Source organism: Balaenoptera physalus (assembly GCF_965194825.1).
Source record: "Balaenoptera physalus genome assembly, chromosome: 2".
NCBI lineage: Eukaryota > Metazoa > Chordata > Mammalia > Artiodactyla > Balaenopteridae > Balaenoptera > Balaenoptera physalus.
Window position 1 is genome coordinate 43114423 of NC_138883.1, and position 22246 is coordinate 43136668.

Here is a 22246-nt window from a genome sequence, read left to right on the forward strand (position 1 = left end):
TACAAAGTGATCACCATGATAAGTCTAGTTACCAGCTGTCACCATACAAAGACGTTACATATTTATTGACTGTATTCCCCACACTGTACATTTCATACTTGTGACTCATTTATTTTGCAACTGGAAGTGTGTACCACTTAGTCTCCATTACCTATTTCTGGAGACATTTTTGGTCGTCACAATAGAGAGCATCTGGGGGTAGAGGCCAAGATGCTGCTAAACATCGTACAGTGCACAGCAACCAAGATATATCTGAGCCAAAATATATATATGTGTGTGTATATATATATATCTGAGAAACCCTGATATAGATTAATATTTTTCAAACCTTTTATTATGAAAATGTGTATATTTGCAGGAAAATGTGAAAAAATTAGCTATATGTTTAAATGATATAATCAACAATGTTGGATACTTATTTATACACTGTTGTAAAAAATACTCACATTCCTGATATTTCTTACCAAAAAGCCTTAGGTAAATATTTATCTCATAGTATTAACCATATGAGTTCTTTGACTTTGTGTTCCTAAAAAGAAATTCTTCTAGAAATACGGGGGAAAAAATACCAGTACAGATAAATCATCTCTGCTGGCTTGATTCTGCACTTTCTACTTCCTCTCGGCTTCTACATCTGTGAATGCTATGAGCTGACAATCCTTGCATTTGTTGCTGATGGATGATGTTTTTCTTTTATTGTGTGTAGTTGGTCAGATAACAGAATGGGAAGGGAAAGACTTAGTGTAATGTGCATATGCTCATTCCAAATTGTTTTGGAATATGTACAGCTGTTACTCCAGCTAATGGAAAATAGCAAGTTAGTAATATGTTTTATAAAGTGTTATGGAGATTGAATTAAAATGATAAAAGATTGAATTTTACATGTCCAATTCATTTTTTAAAGACTGTAAGACTTAGTATACTGGAAGTTTTCGTAGAAGCTTCCAGAAAATGTTTTGTAAGTTGGGTCCACATGACAATGAAAATACTAAATATGACCAAACAAGAAGTATATTTCAGTTCTCCATTACACTTTAAGATATTCCTGGAGCATTAAATCATGTAGTTCCAGATTATTCACTGCACAGTTGAATCCATGATTCTTATGTACTAGACTTGCATTAGCTTCCATTAATACAGCCTAAAAAAGTAAAATGAATTTGGTAATTGATTATTTTTTTTGATTATTGAATATGCTCCTTACTTAGTCATAATTGCCTCACTTAACTACAGTCTTTTAACAGGCAACTTCTTTTAATTCCCAGCACATAGCACAATATATGGCACATAGTAGGTGCTCAGAAAATATCTGTTCATTGAATGACTAAATGAAGATAGAGAACCATTCAGACTAGAATTATCTAATCCGATTGCCTGCATTGTCCAAATTAATCAAAAAGCTTCTAAATATTCTTGGTAGAGAGAGGAATGGTCAAATAATTCCTTTCAACTTTACTTTTTTTGTTGTTTTGTAAAGTTAAAAATAATGTGAAAAATTGAGATTACTGACAGCAGTAGTAAGAGAATAGCCAAAAGTTTTCTACCCATTTTCTGGTGATTACAAGTATTTCTGAGAAGTAAACTACTCAATCCCACACAATCTAGTTTTAAGAAACGTCACTTTTGCAGAACAGGTTTGGATTTCCTCCTTGAGTCTCCTTCTCAAGATCACTAAGTGACCTCAAAGCCCCTGCCCAGGACAAATGCTGATCCTAGTGACCTCAAGGAAGGAGGGATATGTGACAACTACGGTCTGTGGAGCCCCCAGGAGGGCAATAACTTTCACCTTTTCTCCACCCAGAGAGTGACATTGTCAAAAGAGTGCTTCAGAAATATCCTGGATTGTGTCTCATCCCAGGAGCTTCTGAAGGAGCTGGAGAAACTGCAGAGTAATTAGTTTCTGAACGAAGCCAGTGGCACCTGGTTGCATTGGCAGAGGGACTTTGGAACTGTTCTGCCCAATAAGACATTTTAATCAATCGAGAAGGTTTAGTCACACTGATGTGGTCAGCTGGTTTCACAACTGAGCTTGATAAAAATTTTTCCAGTCTGTTGGCCTCAGTTTCTCCATCTGGAAATGGGGAAGACAAAATTAAATCTAAGGGCCTTCCTTCCTTATTTGTCTAAGAGGGGTGTCTAAGGTCTAGGCTCACCCCCTGCAGGGCTGGTAACTGTGACTGATGAACTGTCATGACCAACCCATTGCATTATCCTACCACGTTCTTGAAGTCAACTTTCAGCAAACCTACTGGCTGTGTTCAGATTTGTTGACTCCTGCAGGTTAGGCTCTAGAGAAATTTTATACAGGAATTCTGTAAATGTGATGGGGGTGCAGGTTGTGTGTTTTACTCATCATTGGAAAAGAAAGAGGGAATAGGGGTGGGTGTATGTGAATAGCTGATGATGGAAATTCAACCAAGGAACTGGGGGTGGCTTCCAATACTTGGAAGATGGACTTTTATTCCTGGGTGTCCTGAATTTTTACTCTTAATTTTTACTCCATTAAAATGCCTTAACTTTCAAAAAAAAAAAAAAAAAAAGGAAGTAAACACCTCAAATGCCAATCATTTTAGGGCCCAGGGACTACTTAAGACATTCTCTTCTTCAGGGAATGCAATAATTTCTTGGCATTTTTGGGTATTATGAACAGATGAGGATCCTGAGATTATAGTCAGTTCTCTGATTCAGCTGGTTCACTTGAAGATCAGGTTTTAAAAGCAATCTATAATAATTATATATTTTTTCTCTACAGGAATTGAGAAGAATGAGAGATGTGGAGAAATTCTGAATGTTATTTTAAAAATTCCCATTACTGTTTCTAGCTCTCACTCTTCTTTCTCTAACAGCAGTCACTTATTCAAAGTATTATACCATGCCCATTTTTGAAAAAATTTATTTGTTTTATTTATTTATTTTTGGCTGTGTTGGGTCTTGGTTGCTGTGCGCGGGCTTTCTCTAGTTGTGGTGAGTGGGGGCTACTCTTCGTTGCGGTCGCGGGCTTCTCATTTTCGTGGCTTCTCTTGTTGTGGAGCACAGGCTCTAGGCGTGCGGGCTTCAGTAGTTGTGGCTCACGGGCTCTAGAGCGGAGGCTCAGTAGTTGTGGTGCACGGGCTTAGTTGCTCCGCGACATGTGGGATCTTCCCGGACCAGGGCTCGAACCCGGGCTCGAACCCATTTCGCCTGCATTGGCAGGAGGATCCTTAAACACTGTCCTACCAAGGAAGGCCATACCATGCCCTTTTGATATTTCTTGCTGTTTCATGAAACTATGACCATAGAGTGAACATTTATTCTGACATATTTTTTCTAAAAAGTGTTCATTATGCTTTCAAAAATGAGGGCAACATGGAGAATGCATACTGCTTAAAATGATAAAACTATATATTATCTTTTTATGACAAACATAGCATTGTCTTAGGTGCTAAAGATACAAAAAGGGCAATGAATCCTATCTCTCAAGAGATGTGTGATCTTATTTCAGAAAAAAATCTTAAACAATGGCACAAAGAGCAAATATGAATATGGAGCACAAGTAAGGTTGTCTTATAACCAGGTATATCAATCCATCAAATGTAAAAATCTCCAGTTCAAAGAAAAAATAGTCCAAACTGATTGGGGACCAAGAAATGGAACTGCTTGTACTAAAAAACATCCAAACACTATTTAAAGCAAATAAGTTGTTTCTGAGGAAAAATATTTTTAGTAATAGGAAGAACAATGATGTCATTAATAAAAACTTTGAGAAAACATTTTCACCTATTTCTAGAATGTTATTTCTCATTGCATAATTTACCGGACTTGGTAATGTGCTAAGGATCTAGGATTAGTATTTAAAAAAAGAGAGATAATAGAGTCTTCTAGAAATTAAGTTTTCACAGTGGCTCAGTATTTGAAATTTCCAGCATAGCCCCTCCCTAAGAGGGGGGCAAATATTAACCCTTATAGATAGTCTTTAATAATGTATTTGAGTGGATTATAATGTTGTAAAGAAAGTGGACCTCTGATAGATACGTCATACCCCACAGGTTTGTTTCATTCTGTTTTATGATTTAAAAGCAAGTGCAGATCTTCTACAGAGGCTACTCCAAGTTGTTCCTTAGGCAATGGCAGGATTTCCTTTCTCATGGCTGAATAATATTCCTCTGTGTGTGTGTGTGTGTCTGTGTGTGTGTGTCTGTGTGTGTGTGTGTCTGTGTGTTTATCCATTCATCTGTTGATGGGATAAGCACAGTTAGCACAGTGGTTAAGAGCCCTAACTATGTAACCTTAGTCAGGTTCCTTAGCCTCTCTACACCTAAGTTGTTTGTAAAATGAGGTAATAATAGCTGATATTTATTGAATACTTATGAAGCACTGGGCGTGTACTATTTTACATGTGTTATCTAATTTAATCTTTGTAAAAATGCTATGAGATAGATACTCTTATTATTTCCATTTTACCACTGAGGAAACTCAAGGCCCAAAGAAATTAAGTAATTCATTCAAGGTCATGCAGATAGTAGGTGGCTGAGTCTGAATTGCGACCCAGGCAAATTGGGTCTAGAGCCTGTGTTCTTGGCCACTATGATATATGGCTTCCATAGAATATTAGTACCTACCTCCCCTTAGTCCACATGGGAGGATAAAATAAGATAATGCCCGAGAAGCAAGAAGAACTACAATCCTGCAGCCTGTGGAACAAAAACCACATTCACAGAAAGATAGACAAGATGAAAAGGCAGAGGGCTATGTACCAGATGAAGGAACAAGATAAAACCCCAGAAAAACAACTAAATGAAGTGGACATAGGCAACCTTCCAGAAAAAGAATTCAGAATAATGATAGTGAAGATGATCCAAGACCTCGGAATAAGAATGGAGGCAAAGATCGAGAAGATGCAAGAAATGTTTAACAAAGACCTAGAAGAATTAAAGAACAAACAAACAGAGATGAACAATATAGTAAGTGAAATGAAAACTACACTAGAAGGAACCAATAGCAGAATAACTGAGGCAGAAGAACGGATAAGTGACCTGGAAGACAGAATGGTGGAATTCACTGCTGCGGAACAGAATAAAGAAAAAAGAATGAAAAGAAATGAAGACAGCCTAAGAGACCTCTGAGACAACGTTAAATGCAACAACATTCGCTTTATAGGGGTCCCAGAAGGAGAAGAGAGAGAGAAAGGGCCAGAGGAAATATTTGAAGAGATTATAGTCAAAAACTTCTCTAACATGGGAAAGGAAATAGCCACCCAAGTCCAGGAAGTGCAGCGAGTCCCATATAGGATAAACCCAAGGAGAAACACACTGAGGCACACAGTAATCAAATTGGCAAAAATTAAAGACAAAGAAAAATTATTGAAAGCAGCAGGGAAAAATGACAAACAACACACAAGGGAACTCCCATAAGGTTAACAGCTGATTTCTCAGCAGAAACTCTACAAGCCAGAAGGGAGTGGCATGATATACTTAAAGTGATGAAAGGGAAGAACCTACAACCAAGATTACTCTACCCAGCAAGGATCTCATTCAGATTCGATGGAGAAATCAAAAGCTTTACAGACAAGCAAAAGCTAAGAGAATTCAGCACGACCAAACCAGCTCTACAACAAATGCTAAAGGAACTTATCTAAGTGGGAAACACAAGAGAAGAAAAGGATCTACAAAAACAAACCCAAAATAATTACAAAAATGGTCATAGGAACATACATATTGATAATTACCTTAAACATGAATGGATTAAATGCTCCAACCAAAAGACACAGGCTTGCTGAATGGATACAAAAACAAGACCCATCTATATGCTGTCTACAAGAGACCCACTTCAGACCTATGGACACATACAGATGGAAAGTGAGGGGATGGAAAAAGATATTCCATGAAAATGGAAATCAAAAGAAAGCTGGAGTAGCCATACTCATATCAGACAAAATAGACTTTAAAACAAAGACTGTTACAAGAGACAAGGAAGGACACTACATAATGATCAAGGGATCAATCCAAGAAGAAGATATAACAATTATAAATATATATGCACCCAACATAGGAGCACCTCAATACATAAGGCAACTGCTAACAGCTATAAAAGAGGAAATCGACAGTAACACAATAGTGGGGGACTTTAACACCTCACTTACACCAATGGGCAGATCATCCAAAATGAAAATAAATAAGGAAACAGAAGCTTTAAATGACACAGTAGACCAGAGAGATTTAATTGATATTTATAGGACATTCCATCCAAAAACAGCAGATTACACTTTCTTCTCAAGTCCACATGGAACATTCTCCAGGATAGATCACATCTTGGGTCACAAATCAAGCCTCAGTTAATTTAACAAAATTGAAATCATATCAAGCATCTTTTCTGACTACAATGCTATGAGATTAGAAATGAGTTACAGGGAAAAAAACGTAAAAAACACAAACACATGGAGGCTAAACAATACATTACTAAATAACCAAGAGATCACTGAATAAATCAAAGAGGAAATCAAAAAATACCTAGAGACAAATGACAATAAAAACACGACGATCCAAAACCTATGGGATGCAGCAAAAGCACTTCTAAGAGGGAAGTTTATAGCTATACAAGCCTACCTCAAGAAACAAGAAAAATCTCAAATAAACAATCTAAACTTACACCTAAAGGAACTAGGGAAAGAAGAACAAACAAAACCCAAAGTTAGCAGAAGGAAAGACATCATAAAGATCAGAGCAGAAATAAATGAAAAAAAAAAAAAAAGATAATGCCCATCATGCACTTAATAGGAACTCAGTAAACATTAGTTATTGTAATTAGTATTCTTTTAATTCAAAATGTCAACTTCCTGTTCCCCTTCAGGAATGCAAATGTGAAAATTAATATATACAAGTGCTTCTGAGATTTTTTTTTTTAATTTATTTTAATTTATTTATTTATTTTTGGCTGCGTGGGTCTTCGTTGCTGTGCAGAGGCTTTCTCTAGTTGCGGTGAGCAGGGGCTACTCTTCGTTGTGGTGGGTGGGCTTCTCATTGTGGTGGCTTCTCCTGTTGTGGAGCATGGGCTCTAGGTGCGCGGGCTTCAGTAGTTGTGGCACACTGGCTCAGTAGTTGTGGCTCGCGGGCTCTAGAGCACAGGCTCAGTAGCTGTGGCTCATGGGCTTAGTTGCTCCGTGGCATGTGGGATCTTCCCGGACCAGGACTCGAACCCGTGTCCCCTGCATTGGCAGGTGGATTCTTAACCACTGTGCCACCAGGGAAGTCCCTGCTTTAGATAATTTTTGAACTTAGTTTTGTATAATTTGTTTCTGAACAAATTGATTATGTTGATATTCAAAAAAGGGAGCTTAGCTGTTGATTTTCCTGTTTTTTTTAAAATGTTATTCTTTTTTTTATTAACATCTTTATCTCTGTCTTAGATTGATTCATGACTCCTGAAAACAGCAACACTGAAAACATTTATTTACTGTCAGTTTGCTTCTCTCCCTTCTCATTCCCTGAAACGGCTGTCTGCTTTTTTTAAAAAAAATATTAATTATATAGTGACTTCTTCAGGTATAGGGATTTAGTGTATTTAAAAATGTTGTTTCCTCCCTTTTAAGACATCATCACTCAAGAGATGACAACAGCTGTTCAAGAAGCAGAAGCCATTTTATCTTCAGTGATGCAAGAGCAGCAGGTTTCTACCCTCGCAGTTACCAGAGGAGATGTCGAGACTGAGGGAGGGAAAGAGTTGCCCTCTGCCACAGCTGATGCTCCTGGTGTTACTCAGCTGTCGAGAAGATGGGAGCCTCTGGCCACTGTGGTTTCAACGACACCCGTCCCTCTGTCTTTCGAAGTTACTCCCGCTGGAGAAGGTCTGTAAGGGAGAGAATTGTACTCAGCATTTTGGGGGTGGATCGTTTCTGAGTTGATAAGGAGTAGAATGAGTGAGGCAGATGGCCCTGTCACCAGGGCACACACACACACACACATACACACACACACACACACATACACACATACACACACACACATACACACACACACACACATACATACCCCCCCACACATACACATACACACATACACACATACCCACACACATACCCACACACACACACACACAGACACACACAGACACACACACATAGACACAGATACACACACACTTACACACACAGACACACACACATAGACACATACACACATACCCACACACATACCCACACACATACACACACATACACACACACATAGACACACAGACACACACACAGACATACACACACACACACATACCCACACACATACACACACACAGACATACACACACACACACATACCCACACACATACACACACATACACACACATACATACCCCCCCACACATACACATACACACATACCCACACACACACACATACACACACAGACACACACACATAGACACACATACACACATACCCACACACATACACACACATACACACACACATACACACACACACACACACACACACACACACACACACACACACACACACCCCTCACCTGAAGGTATATTTTTTCAGCAGGAAAGGTAGGTGAACTCTTTCTTGTTTGGAGAGGTGTGGCACAGCTAAAGGACAAGGGGTTAGTTCCCAAGTAAAATCTCCTGGTGGCTCATCTCTGAGGCCCACGAAGCCCAAGCCTCCTGAGAACTCTCTCCTAGTTTGACACGTCTGGCTGCTAGATGCCAGGGGGGTGAAACCAGCAAGGACCTGGGGGTGAAACCAACAAAGACCTGGGTTTGAATCCCAGCTTTGGCCCTCACTAGCATTGTGGCTTCAGGAAAGTTTCTTAATGTCTCCAAGCCTTGGTTTGTTCCTCTTTAAATAATGCCTACCTGTCTTATGGGTTATTTTAAGGATTTTGAATAATGTATAAGAAATACTTTCTATGTAGGAGGCCCTCAGATGCTCTGATATCTTAAGGACTGTGAAGTTTTCGAATCTGGGTGGTCATCAGAATCACGTGAGAATTACAAAAATTATTATTTAGTTATTATTTTTGGACTTCATGTCTCTGTCTCATCATTGGTCTAAGTAAATCCTACTTTTGTTTATTAACTGAGTTATCTTTAACAATGTAATAAATACCTTCTAATCCTGCCTGCCTCCCCTGCAAAAAAAACCCTTAGGATCTTGTCAGTAACCTACAGGTAACCCCATGACCCTTCCCATCTAAACCCCATCCTCCTCTGTTAACCAGTAACCTGAATCTTGTGTTCATCATTTCCTTGACTTCCTTTTCTTTTAGTTTTATCGTGTCTGTATGTACTCCTGATACTATACATTTAAAACTTTTAGATTTTTTACTTTATCAAAACAGTATTGTGCTGTGGATAGTCTTTTTGGGACTTATTTTTTACTTAATATTCTAAGCCCTATATTTAGTTACCACGGTTCTTTTACTTTGACTGCTTGCAATATTCCATTATGAAAATGTATCACAGTTTATTCACCCAATCTTCATCCAGTCTTTTCTAGTGATTTGCATTTGGGTCATTTCCAGGTTGGGCTATTGTGAACACGGCTGCCATGAATATTCTTTTACATATTCTCCATTGCACGTGTGTAGGAGATTCTCTTGGGTATATACCTAGGAACTGAGTTGCTGGACAATAGGGCATATGAATATTTGACTTTAGGAGGCAATGCCTAACTGCTTTCCAAAGTGGTTGCTTCCATTTATACTGCAAACAGCAATGTATATGAGAATCTGTGGATCCATATCCTGGGAGCTTTCACAAATAGTTTCTCAGGCTTCATCACCAAGGAGGTTCTGATTCGGTAAGATGGGATGTGTAGAAAGCATGAAAACTGACATTTAAAAAATTACCTCAAGAGATTCTGATGATCCACCAAGCTTGCAAAATACTACTATTCTAGAGTTTCTAGATTTGGGAATATCTGGGGCTAAGTTTGGCTGCTTTAAAATTGAGCATATTGCAGACACAGATCTAAGCTTTTACTCTTTGACTTGATTTTTAAAAGTCATCCTTGGGGTGTATATAAACAAATTTTTGTTAAATTTTCTACCTTTGGTAATACGTTATATAAAATCCCACAAAATCTATAATATTGTTAATAGAATAAATGGTAGATTAACATTTGAAAACGAAGTTCTGATTTGAGATAATATATTTTCCTGGAAGATAAAGTGTTTGCCTCGGGTGGCTGGATTGGTGCAATGTGGGAAGGAAGAGCTGGTCTAAGTGCCAGACTTACTGTATATAAGATACTGGCTTCATTCGTCATTTCTTGCTTAAGAAGTAAAAGCATATGTATATATTCCCCTTACTGATCAACTTTGGATCATGTCTCTTGTGTTTGGCAGACCTAATGGACACAGTCACAGGGCCAAACGAGGAGTTGTTCACACCAATTGTGGGTTCTCCAGTGACGCCCCCTGGGATGATGGAGGAAGCACCTAGCACTTCCCCAGCTCTTGCTGACCCTGAGGCATCTTCCGAGAGAAGAACAGCTGCTCCATCCATTAGCTATGTTAATACAGCTGCCTCCTATGGTCTGGACCAACTCGAATCTGAAGGTATCCATGCTTTGAAGGGGATCTTTTTCTAGGACAGATTCAGTGAGTCACTGAGCAACTGTTGTCTTTGAGAAAAGATCCAAGATAAGTATATTCTGTGTGTAGTGTAGATCAGGGGTCAGTAGACCATGGCCCAGCCAGATCCAGCCTGCCGTCTGTTTTTGTATGGCAAGCTAAAATTGGTCTTTACATTTTCAAACGATTGAAAAAAATCAAAAGAAGAATAGTATTTCGTGACATGTAGAAGTTTTTATAAAATCCACATTTCAGTGTTCCTAATTAACAGCCACACTTGTTCAGTTGTGTATTGTCTGTGGCTACTTTTGTGCCAGAGCAGCAGAGTTGAGTAGTTGTGACAGAGACTAACTGCCCACAGAGCCTAAAATATTTATGAGATGGCCCTTTACCGAAAAAGCTTGCTGACCCCTGCTCTACATCAGTAGTTCTCAATTACAGTTGAACATTAGAATCACCTTGGGGAGCTTTTAAAGTATCCTAATGACCGAGTCCTTCTCCCAGCGATTCTGATTCAGTTGGGATGGAATCTGGCATCAACATTTTTCAAGAGTTGCTTGAGATGATTTCAGTGTGCAGGCTGAATTGAGAAAACTGGTTTAATGGTAAACTTGAGTTTCCCCATCAGATTTTCTTGGGTGGAAGTTTTAATGTGGATTGTATTTTCGTAACACTGCTCTGGTTGTTAATGCTGGGTCATTCTCCCTTAATTACGTCTCTGGGTTAGATGTTCCACTTTTTGGAGATAGTCTCCTCACCTGTTAAGGCTGAGAAATTCTTGCCCAATTTTACTTTCCAAGACATTGGCTTTGAGCATGAAAAAAGATGCTTGGAGCACAGCTGCACATCCACAAATGAGAAGTCGGGAAATATAACGAAAGGTCGTTTAATTAATCAGCATTTTGGCAGGTGAACAGCTCCTGGCTGGATTGCAAAATGCCCAGAGATTTGTAGTGCTGTTTCTTAAACTAATCTGGAAGACAGGTAAGCTTTTGGGCACTAAATTAGCCATGTGTTTGATGCAGTAAAGACATAGGATGTGCTGTTATTTTATATTTTGTCTACTCTGTAACAAAGAAGGTGGTTCAGCCAGGTTTGCAGCAGGCTGTATTGCAGACTTTCAGGGTAATACTGGTAGTTTTCTGGTGGAGAAATGTGACATTTTAGGAGGAATGTGAATTCCATGGAGTGCTGGTTTAGGAAATGGATCAAAGCGAGCTCAGAGGCCAACAGCTCTTGCTCTCCACATTAAGATAAAAACTTGGAATGTAGTCTCATATTAGCTGTCTGCTCTCCTTGATGCCATCTGGAAAGACCAGGTTTCCCCAAATTAACCTGAGTTAGAGATGACAGCTTTACCCGTCAGGGCTCATTTAATCAGAGGAAAAAAGTTGTGTTTGTGAATAATCCATACTTGTGAAACTGCAATACTTTTCTAAATTTAGTAGATGATGGCAGTTATATTGAGATGTGTGAGAATTTTCTTAACTTGCCTAAGATGTCCTAGAGTTTTAGTGCTTTTCTTCTACACAGCTCAATTCCAGCTTCTTTTTGAGAATATATTTTGTCAGTTTTGATCTAAGTTATGATCCTTGTCAAGGCTTATGAAAGACATTTTTGGTTTAAAAATATTCTTTCTGCTACGTTGTTGGGCTTAAGACAAGATTTTGAATGAGCACACCTTTTCTCCTAAATACCAGGGAGTACAATTTATATTTAATTAGTATATGTTAATAATGTCACAATTAGTTTTATGCTGGTCTATCTAGTCCTCTTAAAGCAGGAGTGACTACACTTATTTAAATCGATAGATTCCTGGATGTATTGGAGGCCTCCATTTTCAGTGCATGTTTTTCCACTTTGTCCAGGAATATAAGTGCAGCCTGAGGCTTTGACTGGATGAAACATTTTAATTCTTCCATAGCATTGGACGCAGGGGAAGATAGTTTATTCTTACTTAGAACGAGGCTGTGTGATGTCAAGTTATCTACCTTTCAAGTTTGAATCTCTGTGATGTGTTGATAAATGTCAATTCTCCAGTTAAGGTGTGTGTTTATTTAATTATATTATTAAACTCCCTATATGTTATTTGAATATCTTCCTTCCCACTCAGGGGCAGGAGCACTTCTCCAGAGAATGGGGTATTTGTCTCAGTGAGATATGGACAAGAGACCTGCCCCTTTCAGACACCACACACCCAAGGAGCAAGAACCTTTGTGGAAATTTCTGAATGTTTATTCTTTTTTTTTTTTAAATTTTTATTTATTTACTTATTTATTTATTTATGGCTGTGTTGGGTCTTCGTTTCTGTGCGAGGGCTTTCTCTAGTTGCGGCAAGCGGGGGCCACTCTTCATCGCGGTGTGCGGGCCTCGCACTGTCGCGGCCTCTCTTGTTGCGGAGCACAGGCTCCAGACGCACAGGCTCAGTAATTGTGGCTCACGGGCCCAGCCGCTCCGCGGCATGTGGGATCTTCCCAGACCAGGGCTCGAACCCGTGTCCCCTGCATTGGCAGGCAGATTCTCAACCACTGCGCCACCAGGGAAGCCCCCTGAATGTTTATTCTTTAAGGGATAGTCAATGTCCCAGATGAGCCTAAAATTTGTATCTGCATGGTACCCTGTCTTGTTGTCTTCTCCTTCACGTCTCTACAACATAATGACTAAGAGAGTGTATTAGTTTTCTAGGACTGCCAATAACAAAGCCTCACAAACTGGGTGATTTGAAACAGCAGAGATTTGTTCTTTTGCAATTTTAGAGCCTAGAAGTCTGAAATCAAGTTGTAGGCAGGGCCGCGCTCCCTGCAAAGCCTCTGGGTGAGGATCGTCCCTCGCCTCTTCCAGCTTCTGGTGCCTCAGGCATTCCTTGGCTTGTGGCAGCATCACTGCAGTCTCTGCCTCCACCTTCACCTCTTCCCTCTTTGTGTCTCTGTGCCCAAATTTCCCTTGTCTTATGAGGACATCAGCCATTGGATTAGGACTTACCCCGATAATTACATCTGAGCTTGATTACATCTGCCGGAACTCTATTTCCAAATAAGGTCAGATTCACAAGTTCTGTGGTTTAGGACTTAAACATATTTTCTGGGGGAACACAATTCAACTTGTAATAGGAGGTCTGCTTCTGAGGAGTTTTCCAGCTGGCTCTGAAGGCAGACTTGCTCTGCCTCTGGAACGCCCAATTGAGAGATGTGCGTTGGTAGAGTGGGAGAAGTTTGGTGTGGTTTACATTTCTCAGGCATTGAAGAAAGGCTGCTTCTATAAGTGTGTACTGCCTTGTGCCTATTTCAGTACGCCTTTTACCTTGCCAGCAAAAATGCACTTTGATTTTTGAAGGGATAATGGTTTATCTGTCACCTTGCCTGATATACTTTACTTATCTGTATTTTTTTTTTTTTAGGGAATAAATACTTTCAGGATGATAAAAAATGCATTATACTTATCTCAGGCATAACTCTACTAGGGCTTTGTTCAGCATCTTTGAAATATAAACATGACAAAGTGTTCTAACTTTTAATTCAAAAGTTGGATAATGGCAAAGTACATGTATATGTATATATGTGTATATATATACAGGTACATATATATGTACATAAACTAATTTTTGTTTTTTTAAAATTAATTTTTATTGGAGTATAGTTGATTAACAGTGTTGCATAATCTTATTTTTGGATGTGATCTTTGTTTAGGTTAATGTCCTTTTTGGTTGAATGTTAGTATCTTCCTCTGCTCCAAAACGACAACTTAAAATTTCTGATTGCTTATGAAAACTTACTTGGAGTTTTTTCATTTGGGTTAACTGTCTTTAAAATATTTTAATACTAATATCAAATGGACTAAGGCCTTCAATATTTCCTACTGAATGTAATTCTGCTTTCTGAATTTTAGAAGCGCAAATGAAGATATCTTTTTTTTTTAATAGCATCTTTTTTTATTTTTTAAATTTATTTATTTATTTATTTTTGGCTGTGTTGGGTCTTCGTTTCTGTGCGAGGGCTTTCTCTAGTTGCGGCGAGCGGGGGCCACTCTTCATCGCGGTGCGCGGGCCTCTCTTGTTGCGGAGCGCAGGCTCCAGACGCGCAGGCTCAGTAGTTGTGGCTCACGGGCCCAGTTGCTCCGCGGCATGTGGGATCTTCCCAGACCAGGGCTCGAACCCGTGTCTCCTGCATTGGCAGGCAGATTCTCAACCACTGCACCACCGGGGAAGCCCCTGAAGATATCTATGTACTCTAAACAAATCAGACTTATTTCGGCCTTTCCTATATTTCCACAGAAGATGGAAATTCATCTGTGCTGTAAAATTGTAGCAGTAATTCTGTAGGGTGGAAGGTTATGGCTTTAACAGTTCAATACTCAGACAAAAAAATCTACTGTGGGTCTCTTTGTACCAGGTACTAGGTTTCTAAGAATGTGTGAGAGGTAAGAGAACAAAAACGGAGGTGTCTCAGATCTTGTGATTAAGGTGCTGGTAATCCTTCTTCACATCCCCAGCACTTTCTCCCTTAACGTTTGGAAGTCAATAGCCGGGCCTTCCAGCTGTGAGAGGTGGGAAACCACTTGGTGCTCCCCGTGGTGCTGACCGGACAGACTTGGGAACAGGGTGAATTTGCTTGGACTCTCTCAAGATGCGCCTGGGTTAACGTATTGCTTTTCTGCAAGAGAAGAAGAAACACCAGTGTCTTTGGTCTGGAGAACGTGAATTCTCCATCTGACTGGTCCTATTTAATGTGTTTCTATAGGCATAATAGACTGATTGGTGGGGCTGTAAAATCCCGTGCTGTTATTCCAGACAATTCCCATTTCCTCATCTGTTTCAAAGTGCCTATTTACTACAGGGTTTATTACAGGGTTATTGACATGCCGGGGAATTACCTTTTTTTTTTTTTTTTTTTTAACATACGACACATTATATATAAACATATAGCATATTACCTTTTTTAACATATAAAGAGGTTTTTAATTCTTAGTACCCAACAGGAAAGTCATGTTTAATTTTTTAATATCTTGATTTTTAAAAAATAAGACCAAATATATCATTTGACTTCAATTTTCTCTCTTCTGACCGTTTTTTCCTTGTTTTTCAAAGACCATTTTGGATGTCCTTACATTTAGGTTTCGAAAGATTGTATTTTTGACATCTTTTCCCAGCGAGGCAGCACACATGGGGCAGAAAGCTGTCATTTTTCTGTCATTTGTTGTTTAATCTACTTCAGTGACGTCAATTTTCCTCCCTTTGTGAGTGTGTGTGTGTGCACATCTGTGTGTGTGTGTTTAATTTCATGGATGTTTTTTCCACGGTCCTCTGAGAGCACGTCCTATATACACTTTCAGCATCTCTTAATTTCCTCTGCTGAAAGACAGTGATGTTATCTCTCCTTTCTTATCTGGAATTCTCAGTTCTGTCTCTGTTCTAGGATTCTCTCTACAATAACAGGAATTTCAATAGCATAGGGATTTCAGGAGAAAGCCCTGTTTGAAAAGTATGCCTTTGTTCAGATGACTGAGTGATATTTTTTGGCTGTGTGATCTCCTAATTGGTACTGAAAAAAAGATGCTTAGTTTCTGTCTTTTATTGGTCAATCAGAAATGAATTGGGAAATGCATTCTTTAAGTGGCTTTGTGGAGAAGCCTCAGAGATATTTTTCTTTAAGAGTTTCATTGAGGATTCTTAAGAGCTTATGTAATTTTTATGAGAGAAGTGTTTGCTCTTCAACTGCACTTTAATTCACAAAATCAATTTTTTTGGTCTTCCCAATATGCACTCCTTTTCAGAGAATATTTTCTTATTATTTTCTCAATTCTCATATAATGTTTCAACTCAGAAGGCAGCTAGAATGGATGAATGAGAAAGTGTAGTCAAAGACCTCATCTCAAGTCCATGTTTATGAAGCCAAGTTTATGTGACTTACTTTTGGGAGCTGCTATGTGGACATAATATTAAAGATCCAGTAGAGTGTTGTAAATTTGAACTGTCCACTGTTACTTATGATACTGTAGTATGAAGTTAAGGATGTTCACTCTAATTTTTACTCTGAGTATGTTAAGAATGGATACAAGTTTTGGCTTTTGTTCTTAAAAATGCTTTGGATTTAATTTTGCCTCAATAACAGAGGCAATGATTTCAGTCATTGATTACCCCTTATGGTAAGTCACTTTGTTGGCTTGTCCTGAAATCATCATACTCTCTCTGGCATTTATGATAGGTCTCTGTTCTTAAATACCTGTATGTTCTATAGGCTAGTACAGTAAATTACTCAGCTCTTGGAGTGGTCATCACATGTCTGTTGCTAATGCTCGCATAGCCAGTGGTATTTCAAAAATATTTAGAATCAATATTATGATGTATTACCATAAAGCTTTGCTGCAAATTCTGCTGTTGAAGAAAGATAACTGACATTCACTCTAAGTTTTCTGGTGTGCTTTCTTATCATAGGGAATTTATTTATTGCTGTAGTCACAATTAAGTAAGCATTGTTATAGAGTTGATTCTTCCCATTTTTTTTTCTGCATCCTTGTTGCCCAGCACCAGAAAGTTACACTGCTTAGTAAAGCTCATTTTTAGACACTTAGGAAATTTTATATAACGGCTCATGGTGACAAAAGGATTTAGCTTTGTACATATTCAGTGGTTTTGTTTATTCATTCATTTATGTGTACACTTAGCAAGTATTTGGTCATTCAGATAATAAAAAGAAGTGAGAGTAGATCTTATGTAAATTTTAGTAGAAGTTATGATAAATACATAAATAGCAGACACGCAAGGTAGAAGGTGGGAAAGTACCACAAAACAATTACAGAAAAAGGACTGTGAGAGATAGGAGAGAGAACTTAGCCCCAGCTTAGAGAAATAAAAAATTGATATTTATGCTGGGGAGTCTTTTTTTAAAAATAAATTTATTTATTTTATTTATTTATTTTTGGCTGCATTGGGTCTTCATTGCTGCGCACGGGCTTTCTCTAGTTGCGGCGATCGGGGGCTACTCTTCATAGTGGTGCGCGGGCTTCTCATTGCGGTGGCTTCTCTTGTTGCGAAGCATGGGCTCTAGGCGTGCGGGCTCAGTAGTTGTGGCTCACGGGCTCTAGAGCGCAGGCTCGGTAGTTGGGGTGCACAGGTCTAGTTGCTCCACGGCATGTGGGATCTTCCCAGACCAGGAATCGAACCCGTGTGCCCTACATTGGCAGGCAATTCCTAACCACTGCCCCACCAGGGGAACCCCTTCTTGGGAGTCGTATGTGTGTGTGTGTTGTTCTTTTGATATTTATAAAAAAATAAGTCATAGGATATCGAAAAGTATGGAAAACATTTTAAAGCTTGGTGAAACATCCTTTAGATATCACACATACCACACTACCATTCAATTATTTTATAGACATGTGATCAAGCATGTTTCTATAATTTTAGCTTTTTGGTTAGATGAATTCTTTCTTTTTTATTCTTCCAGTTTTATTGGAATATAATTGACATACAGGACTGTGTAAATTTAAGGTGCACAGGATGATGATTTGACTTACATATACCATGTAATGATTACCACAATAAGTTTAGTGAGCATCCATCATCTTAGGTAGATACAAAATAAAAGAAAAAAATTTTTTTCCTTGTGACGAGAACTCTTGGGATTTACTCTCTTAACAACTTCCATGTATAACATATGGCAGTGCTAATTATATTAATTATATTGTACATTACATCCTTACTGCTTACTTATCTTATAACTGGAAGTTTGCATCTTTTGTCAGCCTTCATCCAGTTTTCTGTCCTCTTACCCTCTGCCTCTGGTAACCACAAATCTGATCTGTTTTTCTATGAGTTTGTTTGTTCGTTTCTTTTTGAAGTATAATTGACCGGCTAGGTTAGTTCCTAGTGCACAACATAGGGATTTGATATTTCTGTACATTTCAGAATTATCACCATGATAAGCCTAGTTACCGTATGTCACCATGCAAAGGTACTACATTATTATTATTTTTTAAAATAAATTTGTTTATTTATTTTTGGCTGCGTTGGGTCTTCGTTGCTGCGCACAGGCTTTCTCTAGTTGTGGCGAGCGGGGGCTACTCTTCGTTATGGTGCACGGGCTTCTCATTGCGGTGGCTTCTCTTGTTGTGGAGCACGGGCTCTAGGCAAAATGATTGGTTCCGAATGTTTCATCTGGGCTCAAACTCCAGGACTGACATCCCTTTGAGGAGTACTCCAAGCAGGGCTTTCCATGTGTGGTGGTTTTTGCAGTTGTCAAAGCAAGCATGCAGCTTGCAACTGCACAATAGGATGTGGAGATTTCAAAGACATTTTAGATTTTGCAGAAAATCAAGGCATTTTTAAAAGCATGATTTTTCAAACATGATTTTTCAATATGAGACTAGACATAACTATCCTTTTACTGGTATAATCATTGAGAATGTTACTGCATCGGAGTACAAATAATTAAAAACCTTAACAATGTATAAAATAATGTAAGAATATTACCAACTGTACTTTATCAGGCTGTGTTCATAACCATGAAATTGTTTTGGCATCAGACTACCTTTTATTATTAAAATGCATACATATCCCCAAAGGAAAAGATTAGAAGAAAAATACAATACATCAATTTGAATGGCCTTACAAGATTTTAAAAATGTTCACAATTGGAAATATTAAATTTGTCTTGAAAGATTTACATTGATTCTGCCTATATTTACCTGTTTTTTCTTCTTTAGCCATTCTACCTCCTTCTAATTGTTCTTTTTTAAAAAAATTAATTAATTAATTAATTAATTTTGGCTGTGTTGGGTCTTCGGTGCTGCGTGCAGGCTTTCTCTAGTTGCGGTGAGCGGGGGCTACTCTTTGCTGCAGTGCACGGGCTTCTCATTGCGGTGGCTTCTCGTTGCGGAGCACGGGCTCTAGGCGCGCGGGCTTCAGTAGTTGCGGCACTTGGGCTCAGTAGTTGTGGCTCGACGGTTGTAGAGCGCAGGCTCAGTAGTTGTGGCACACGGGCTTAGTTGCTCCATGGCGTTTGGAATCTTCCTGGACCAGGGCTCGAACCCGTGTCCCCTGCATTGGCAGGCGGATTCTTAACTACTGCGCCACGAGGGAAGTCCCCTTCTAATTGTTTGATATCTCCAGACAAAATATTCTATGGAAACTTCTTCTATAGAAAACAGTATAAAGAGGGACTTCCCTGGCGGTCCAGTGTTAAGACTCCGGGCTTCCACAGCAGGGGACGGGGGTTGGGGAACTAAGATCCTGCATGCTGCGCAGTGAGGCCCAAAAAAAAAAAAAAAAAAAAGGTGTAAAGACTCTCCAATGTTTTATCACGAGAAGGAGATTCTCCAGGTGGCCAGAGGGCCCGACATTGCTCCCTCTGGGTTTTCTCAAGGTATCTGCCTCACGTGCTCTCTGAGGAGCCCTACCTCCTGTTAAAACTCCAGCTCAAGCATAGATGAAAACCCTCTCATTTGTTTCAACTAAAATTAGTGGAAATTTAAAAAATACTTGGCTCCAACCTAAGGGAACACAAAGCAAATGCACCAAGGAAATAAAAGAAACATAAAATGAATTAGGCTTACGAGGTACACATTTCTCTCTGATCGTACCTTAGCTAAGGAGCTTCCAGGGCTCCCAGGCCTCGACTCATTCCATGGTCTGAGAAAGTTTTTAATATTTGGTACCCAAAGCTCTGGAACAGTTTTTCAGGCACCTTGCTAGGCTTTCTGGCTTCACAACTCTTGCCTTGTTTCCCATTCTGAGGATAACTTATTTTCTCCTTCCCATCCGTGCCCCCATGTGAAAGAGCCAAGACAAAGATGTAAATTTCCTCTAGGGCCCACCACCTTAGGGAATCCCCAACCCCACTTACGTATCGTCTGTCCTGCTTTCCGGGTTGAAGGACACACCTCCAATCCCTAGGCAACTGACAGCCAGATAACCATTATGATTGACACCATGTACATCCCACTCTTTAGAGGAAATCCCATCTCTGTTAAAAGCCTGTCATGATTCACGTCTGGGCAATATCACACTGTTCTCACTATACAAGAAATACACCTGTATAGAGTCATTCTGTCATATTCTATAGCAAATAATACTCAGTGCTATGCTACTCCATAATCAGAGGGCTATGAAGTTCAAGTTAAAAGAGGACAGGAAGGAGAGACAGAAACCATTCAGCTCAAAGTCATCTTTCTTTCCTTTTCTTTTTCTTTCTTTCTTTCTTTCCTTCTTTCTTTCTGTTTTATATTGGAGTATAGTTGATTTACAATGTTGTGTTACTTTCAGGTGTACAGCAAAGTGATTCAGTTATACATATACATATATCTGTTCTTTTTCAGACTCTTTTCCCATATAGGTTATTGCAGAGTACTGAGTAGAGCTCTCTGTGCTATACAGTACGTCCTTGTTGGTTATCTATTTTATATATAGAGTGTGTATATGTTAATCCCAAACTCCTAATTTATCCCTCCCCCCCACCTTTCCCCTTTGGTAACCATAAGTTTGTTTTCTAAGTCTATGAGTTTGTTTCTGTTTTGTAAATAAGTTCATTTGTGTCATTTTTTAAGATTCTACATATAAGTGATATCATATGATATTAGTCTTTCTCTGTCTGATTTACTTCACTTAGTATGATAATCTCTAGTTGCATCCATGTTGCTGCAAATGGCATTATTTCATTCTTTTTTATGGCTGAGTAATATTCCATTGTGTGTATATATATATATATATATATATATATATATATACACATATATATGTATATATATATATCACATCTTCTTTATCCATTCATCTGTCAGTGGACATTTAGGTTGCTTCCATGTCTTGGCTCTTGTAAATAGTGCTGCGGTGAACACTGAGGTGCATGTATCTTTCTGAATTATGGTTTACTCTGGATATATGCCCAGGAGTGGGGTTGCTGGATCATATAGTAGCTCTATTTTTAGTTTTATAAGGAAACTCCATACTGTTCTTCATAGTGACTGCACCAATTTACATTCCCACCAACAGTGTAGGAGGGTTCCCTATTCTCACACCCTCTCCAGCATTTATTATTTGTAGACTTTTTGATGATGGCTATTCTGACCGGTGTGAGGTGATACCTCATTGTAGTTTTGATTTGCATTTCTCTAATAAGTAGCAACGTTGAGCATCTTTTCATGTGCTTTTTGGTCTTCTGTATATCTCTTCTTTATGAAGCTTCTCAGACCACCCAGCCTGCATTGATGAATAGTACAGTAAAAAAATAGCTCTGGTTATGGTCTCAAATAGACATGCCTGTGTCTGTTAACTTCATCATGAATAAGCACTGTAATATTGACCAAACTATTTAATTTCTTTAGACTTCAGTTTTTCCATCTGTGTAAAGCAGAGATATTGGTGTTCCTGTCTCCTATTATGAGGTTAAATGAGAGCTTGTGTATAGTAAATAATGCATGACATTGAGTAAATACATAATAAATATGAATTTTTTATATCATTTATCAATTAAAATTATGTATTGTGATCAAGTACTATTATGTATTAATTGTTATAGTGAAATATTCACATTCTCTGCATGCAACCAGTGGGTCAGGGGCCAGGCAGATAGTGTAAATGAGCAAAGAGGAAGGTGCCTAAGACAGTAGGGAGTGGTGTGTTTCAGTAGAGAGCACACACTCCCTCTGATCCAGACAGATTCTGCTCCTATGGTTGCCAGGAGGAGAATGTGAGTGCAGTGATGCT

General features: G+C 38.8%; 1 protein-coding gene across 2 annotated transcripts in view; it reads left to right on the top strand.

Moving 5' to 3' along the window:
• ARMH4 (armadillo like helical domain containing 4) overlaps positions 1 to 22246 on the top strand; it is a 151500-nt gene that overhangs the window by 23300 nt on the left and 105954 nt on the right. For both annotated transcript variants that reach the window (XM_082450378.1, XM_082450377.1), the window contains exons 3-4: positions 7565 to 7819; positions 10324 to 10536. In XM_082450378.1, the coding sequence (XP_082306504.1) occupies positions 7565 to 7819; positions 10324 to 10536 (468 nt within the window). The remainder of the gene's footprint in view (positions 1 to 7564; positions 7820 to 10323; positions 10537 to 22246) is intronic.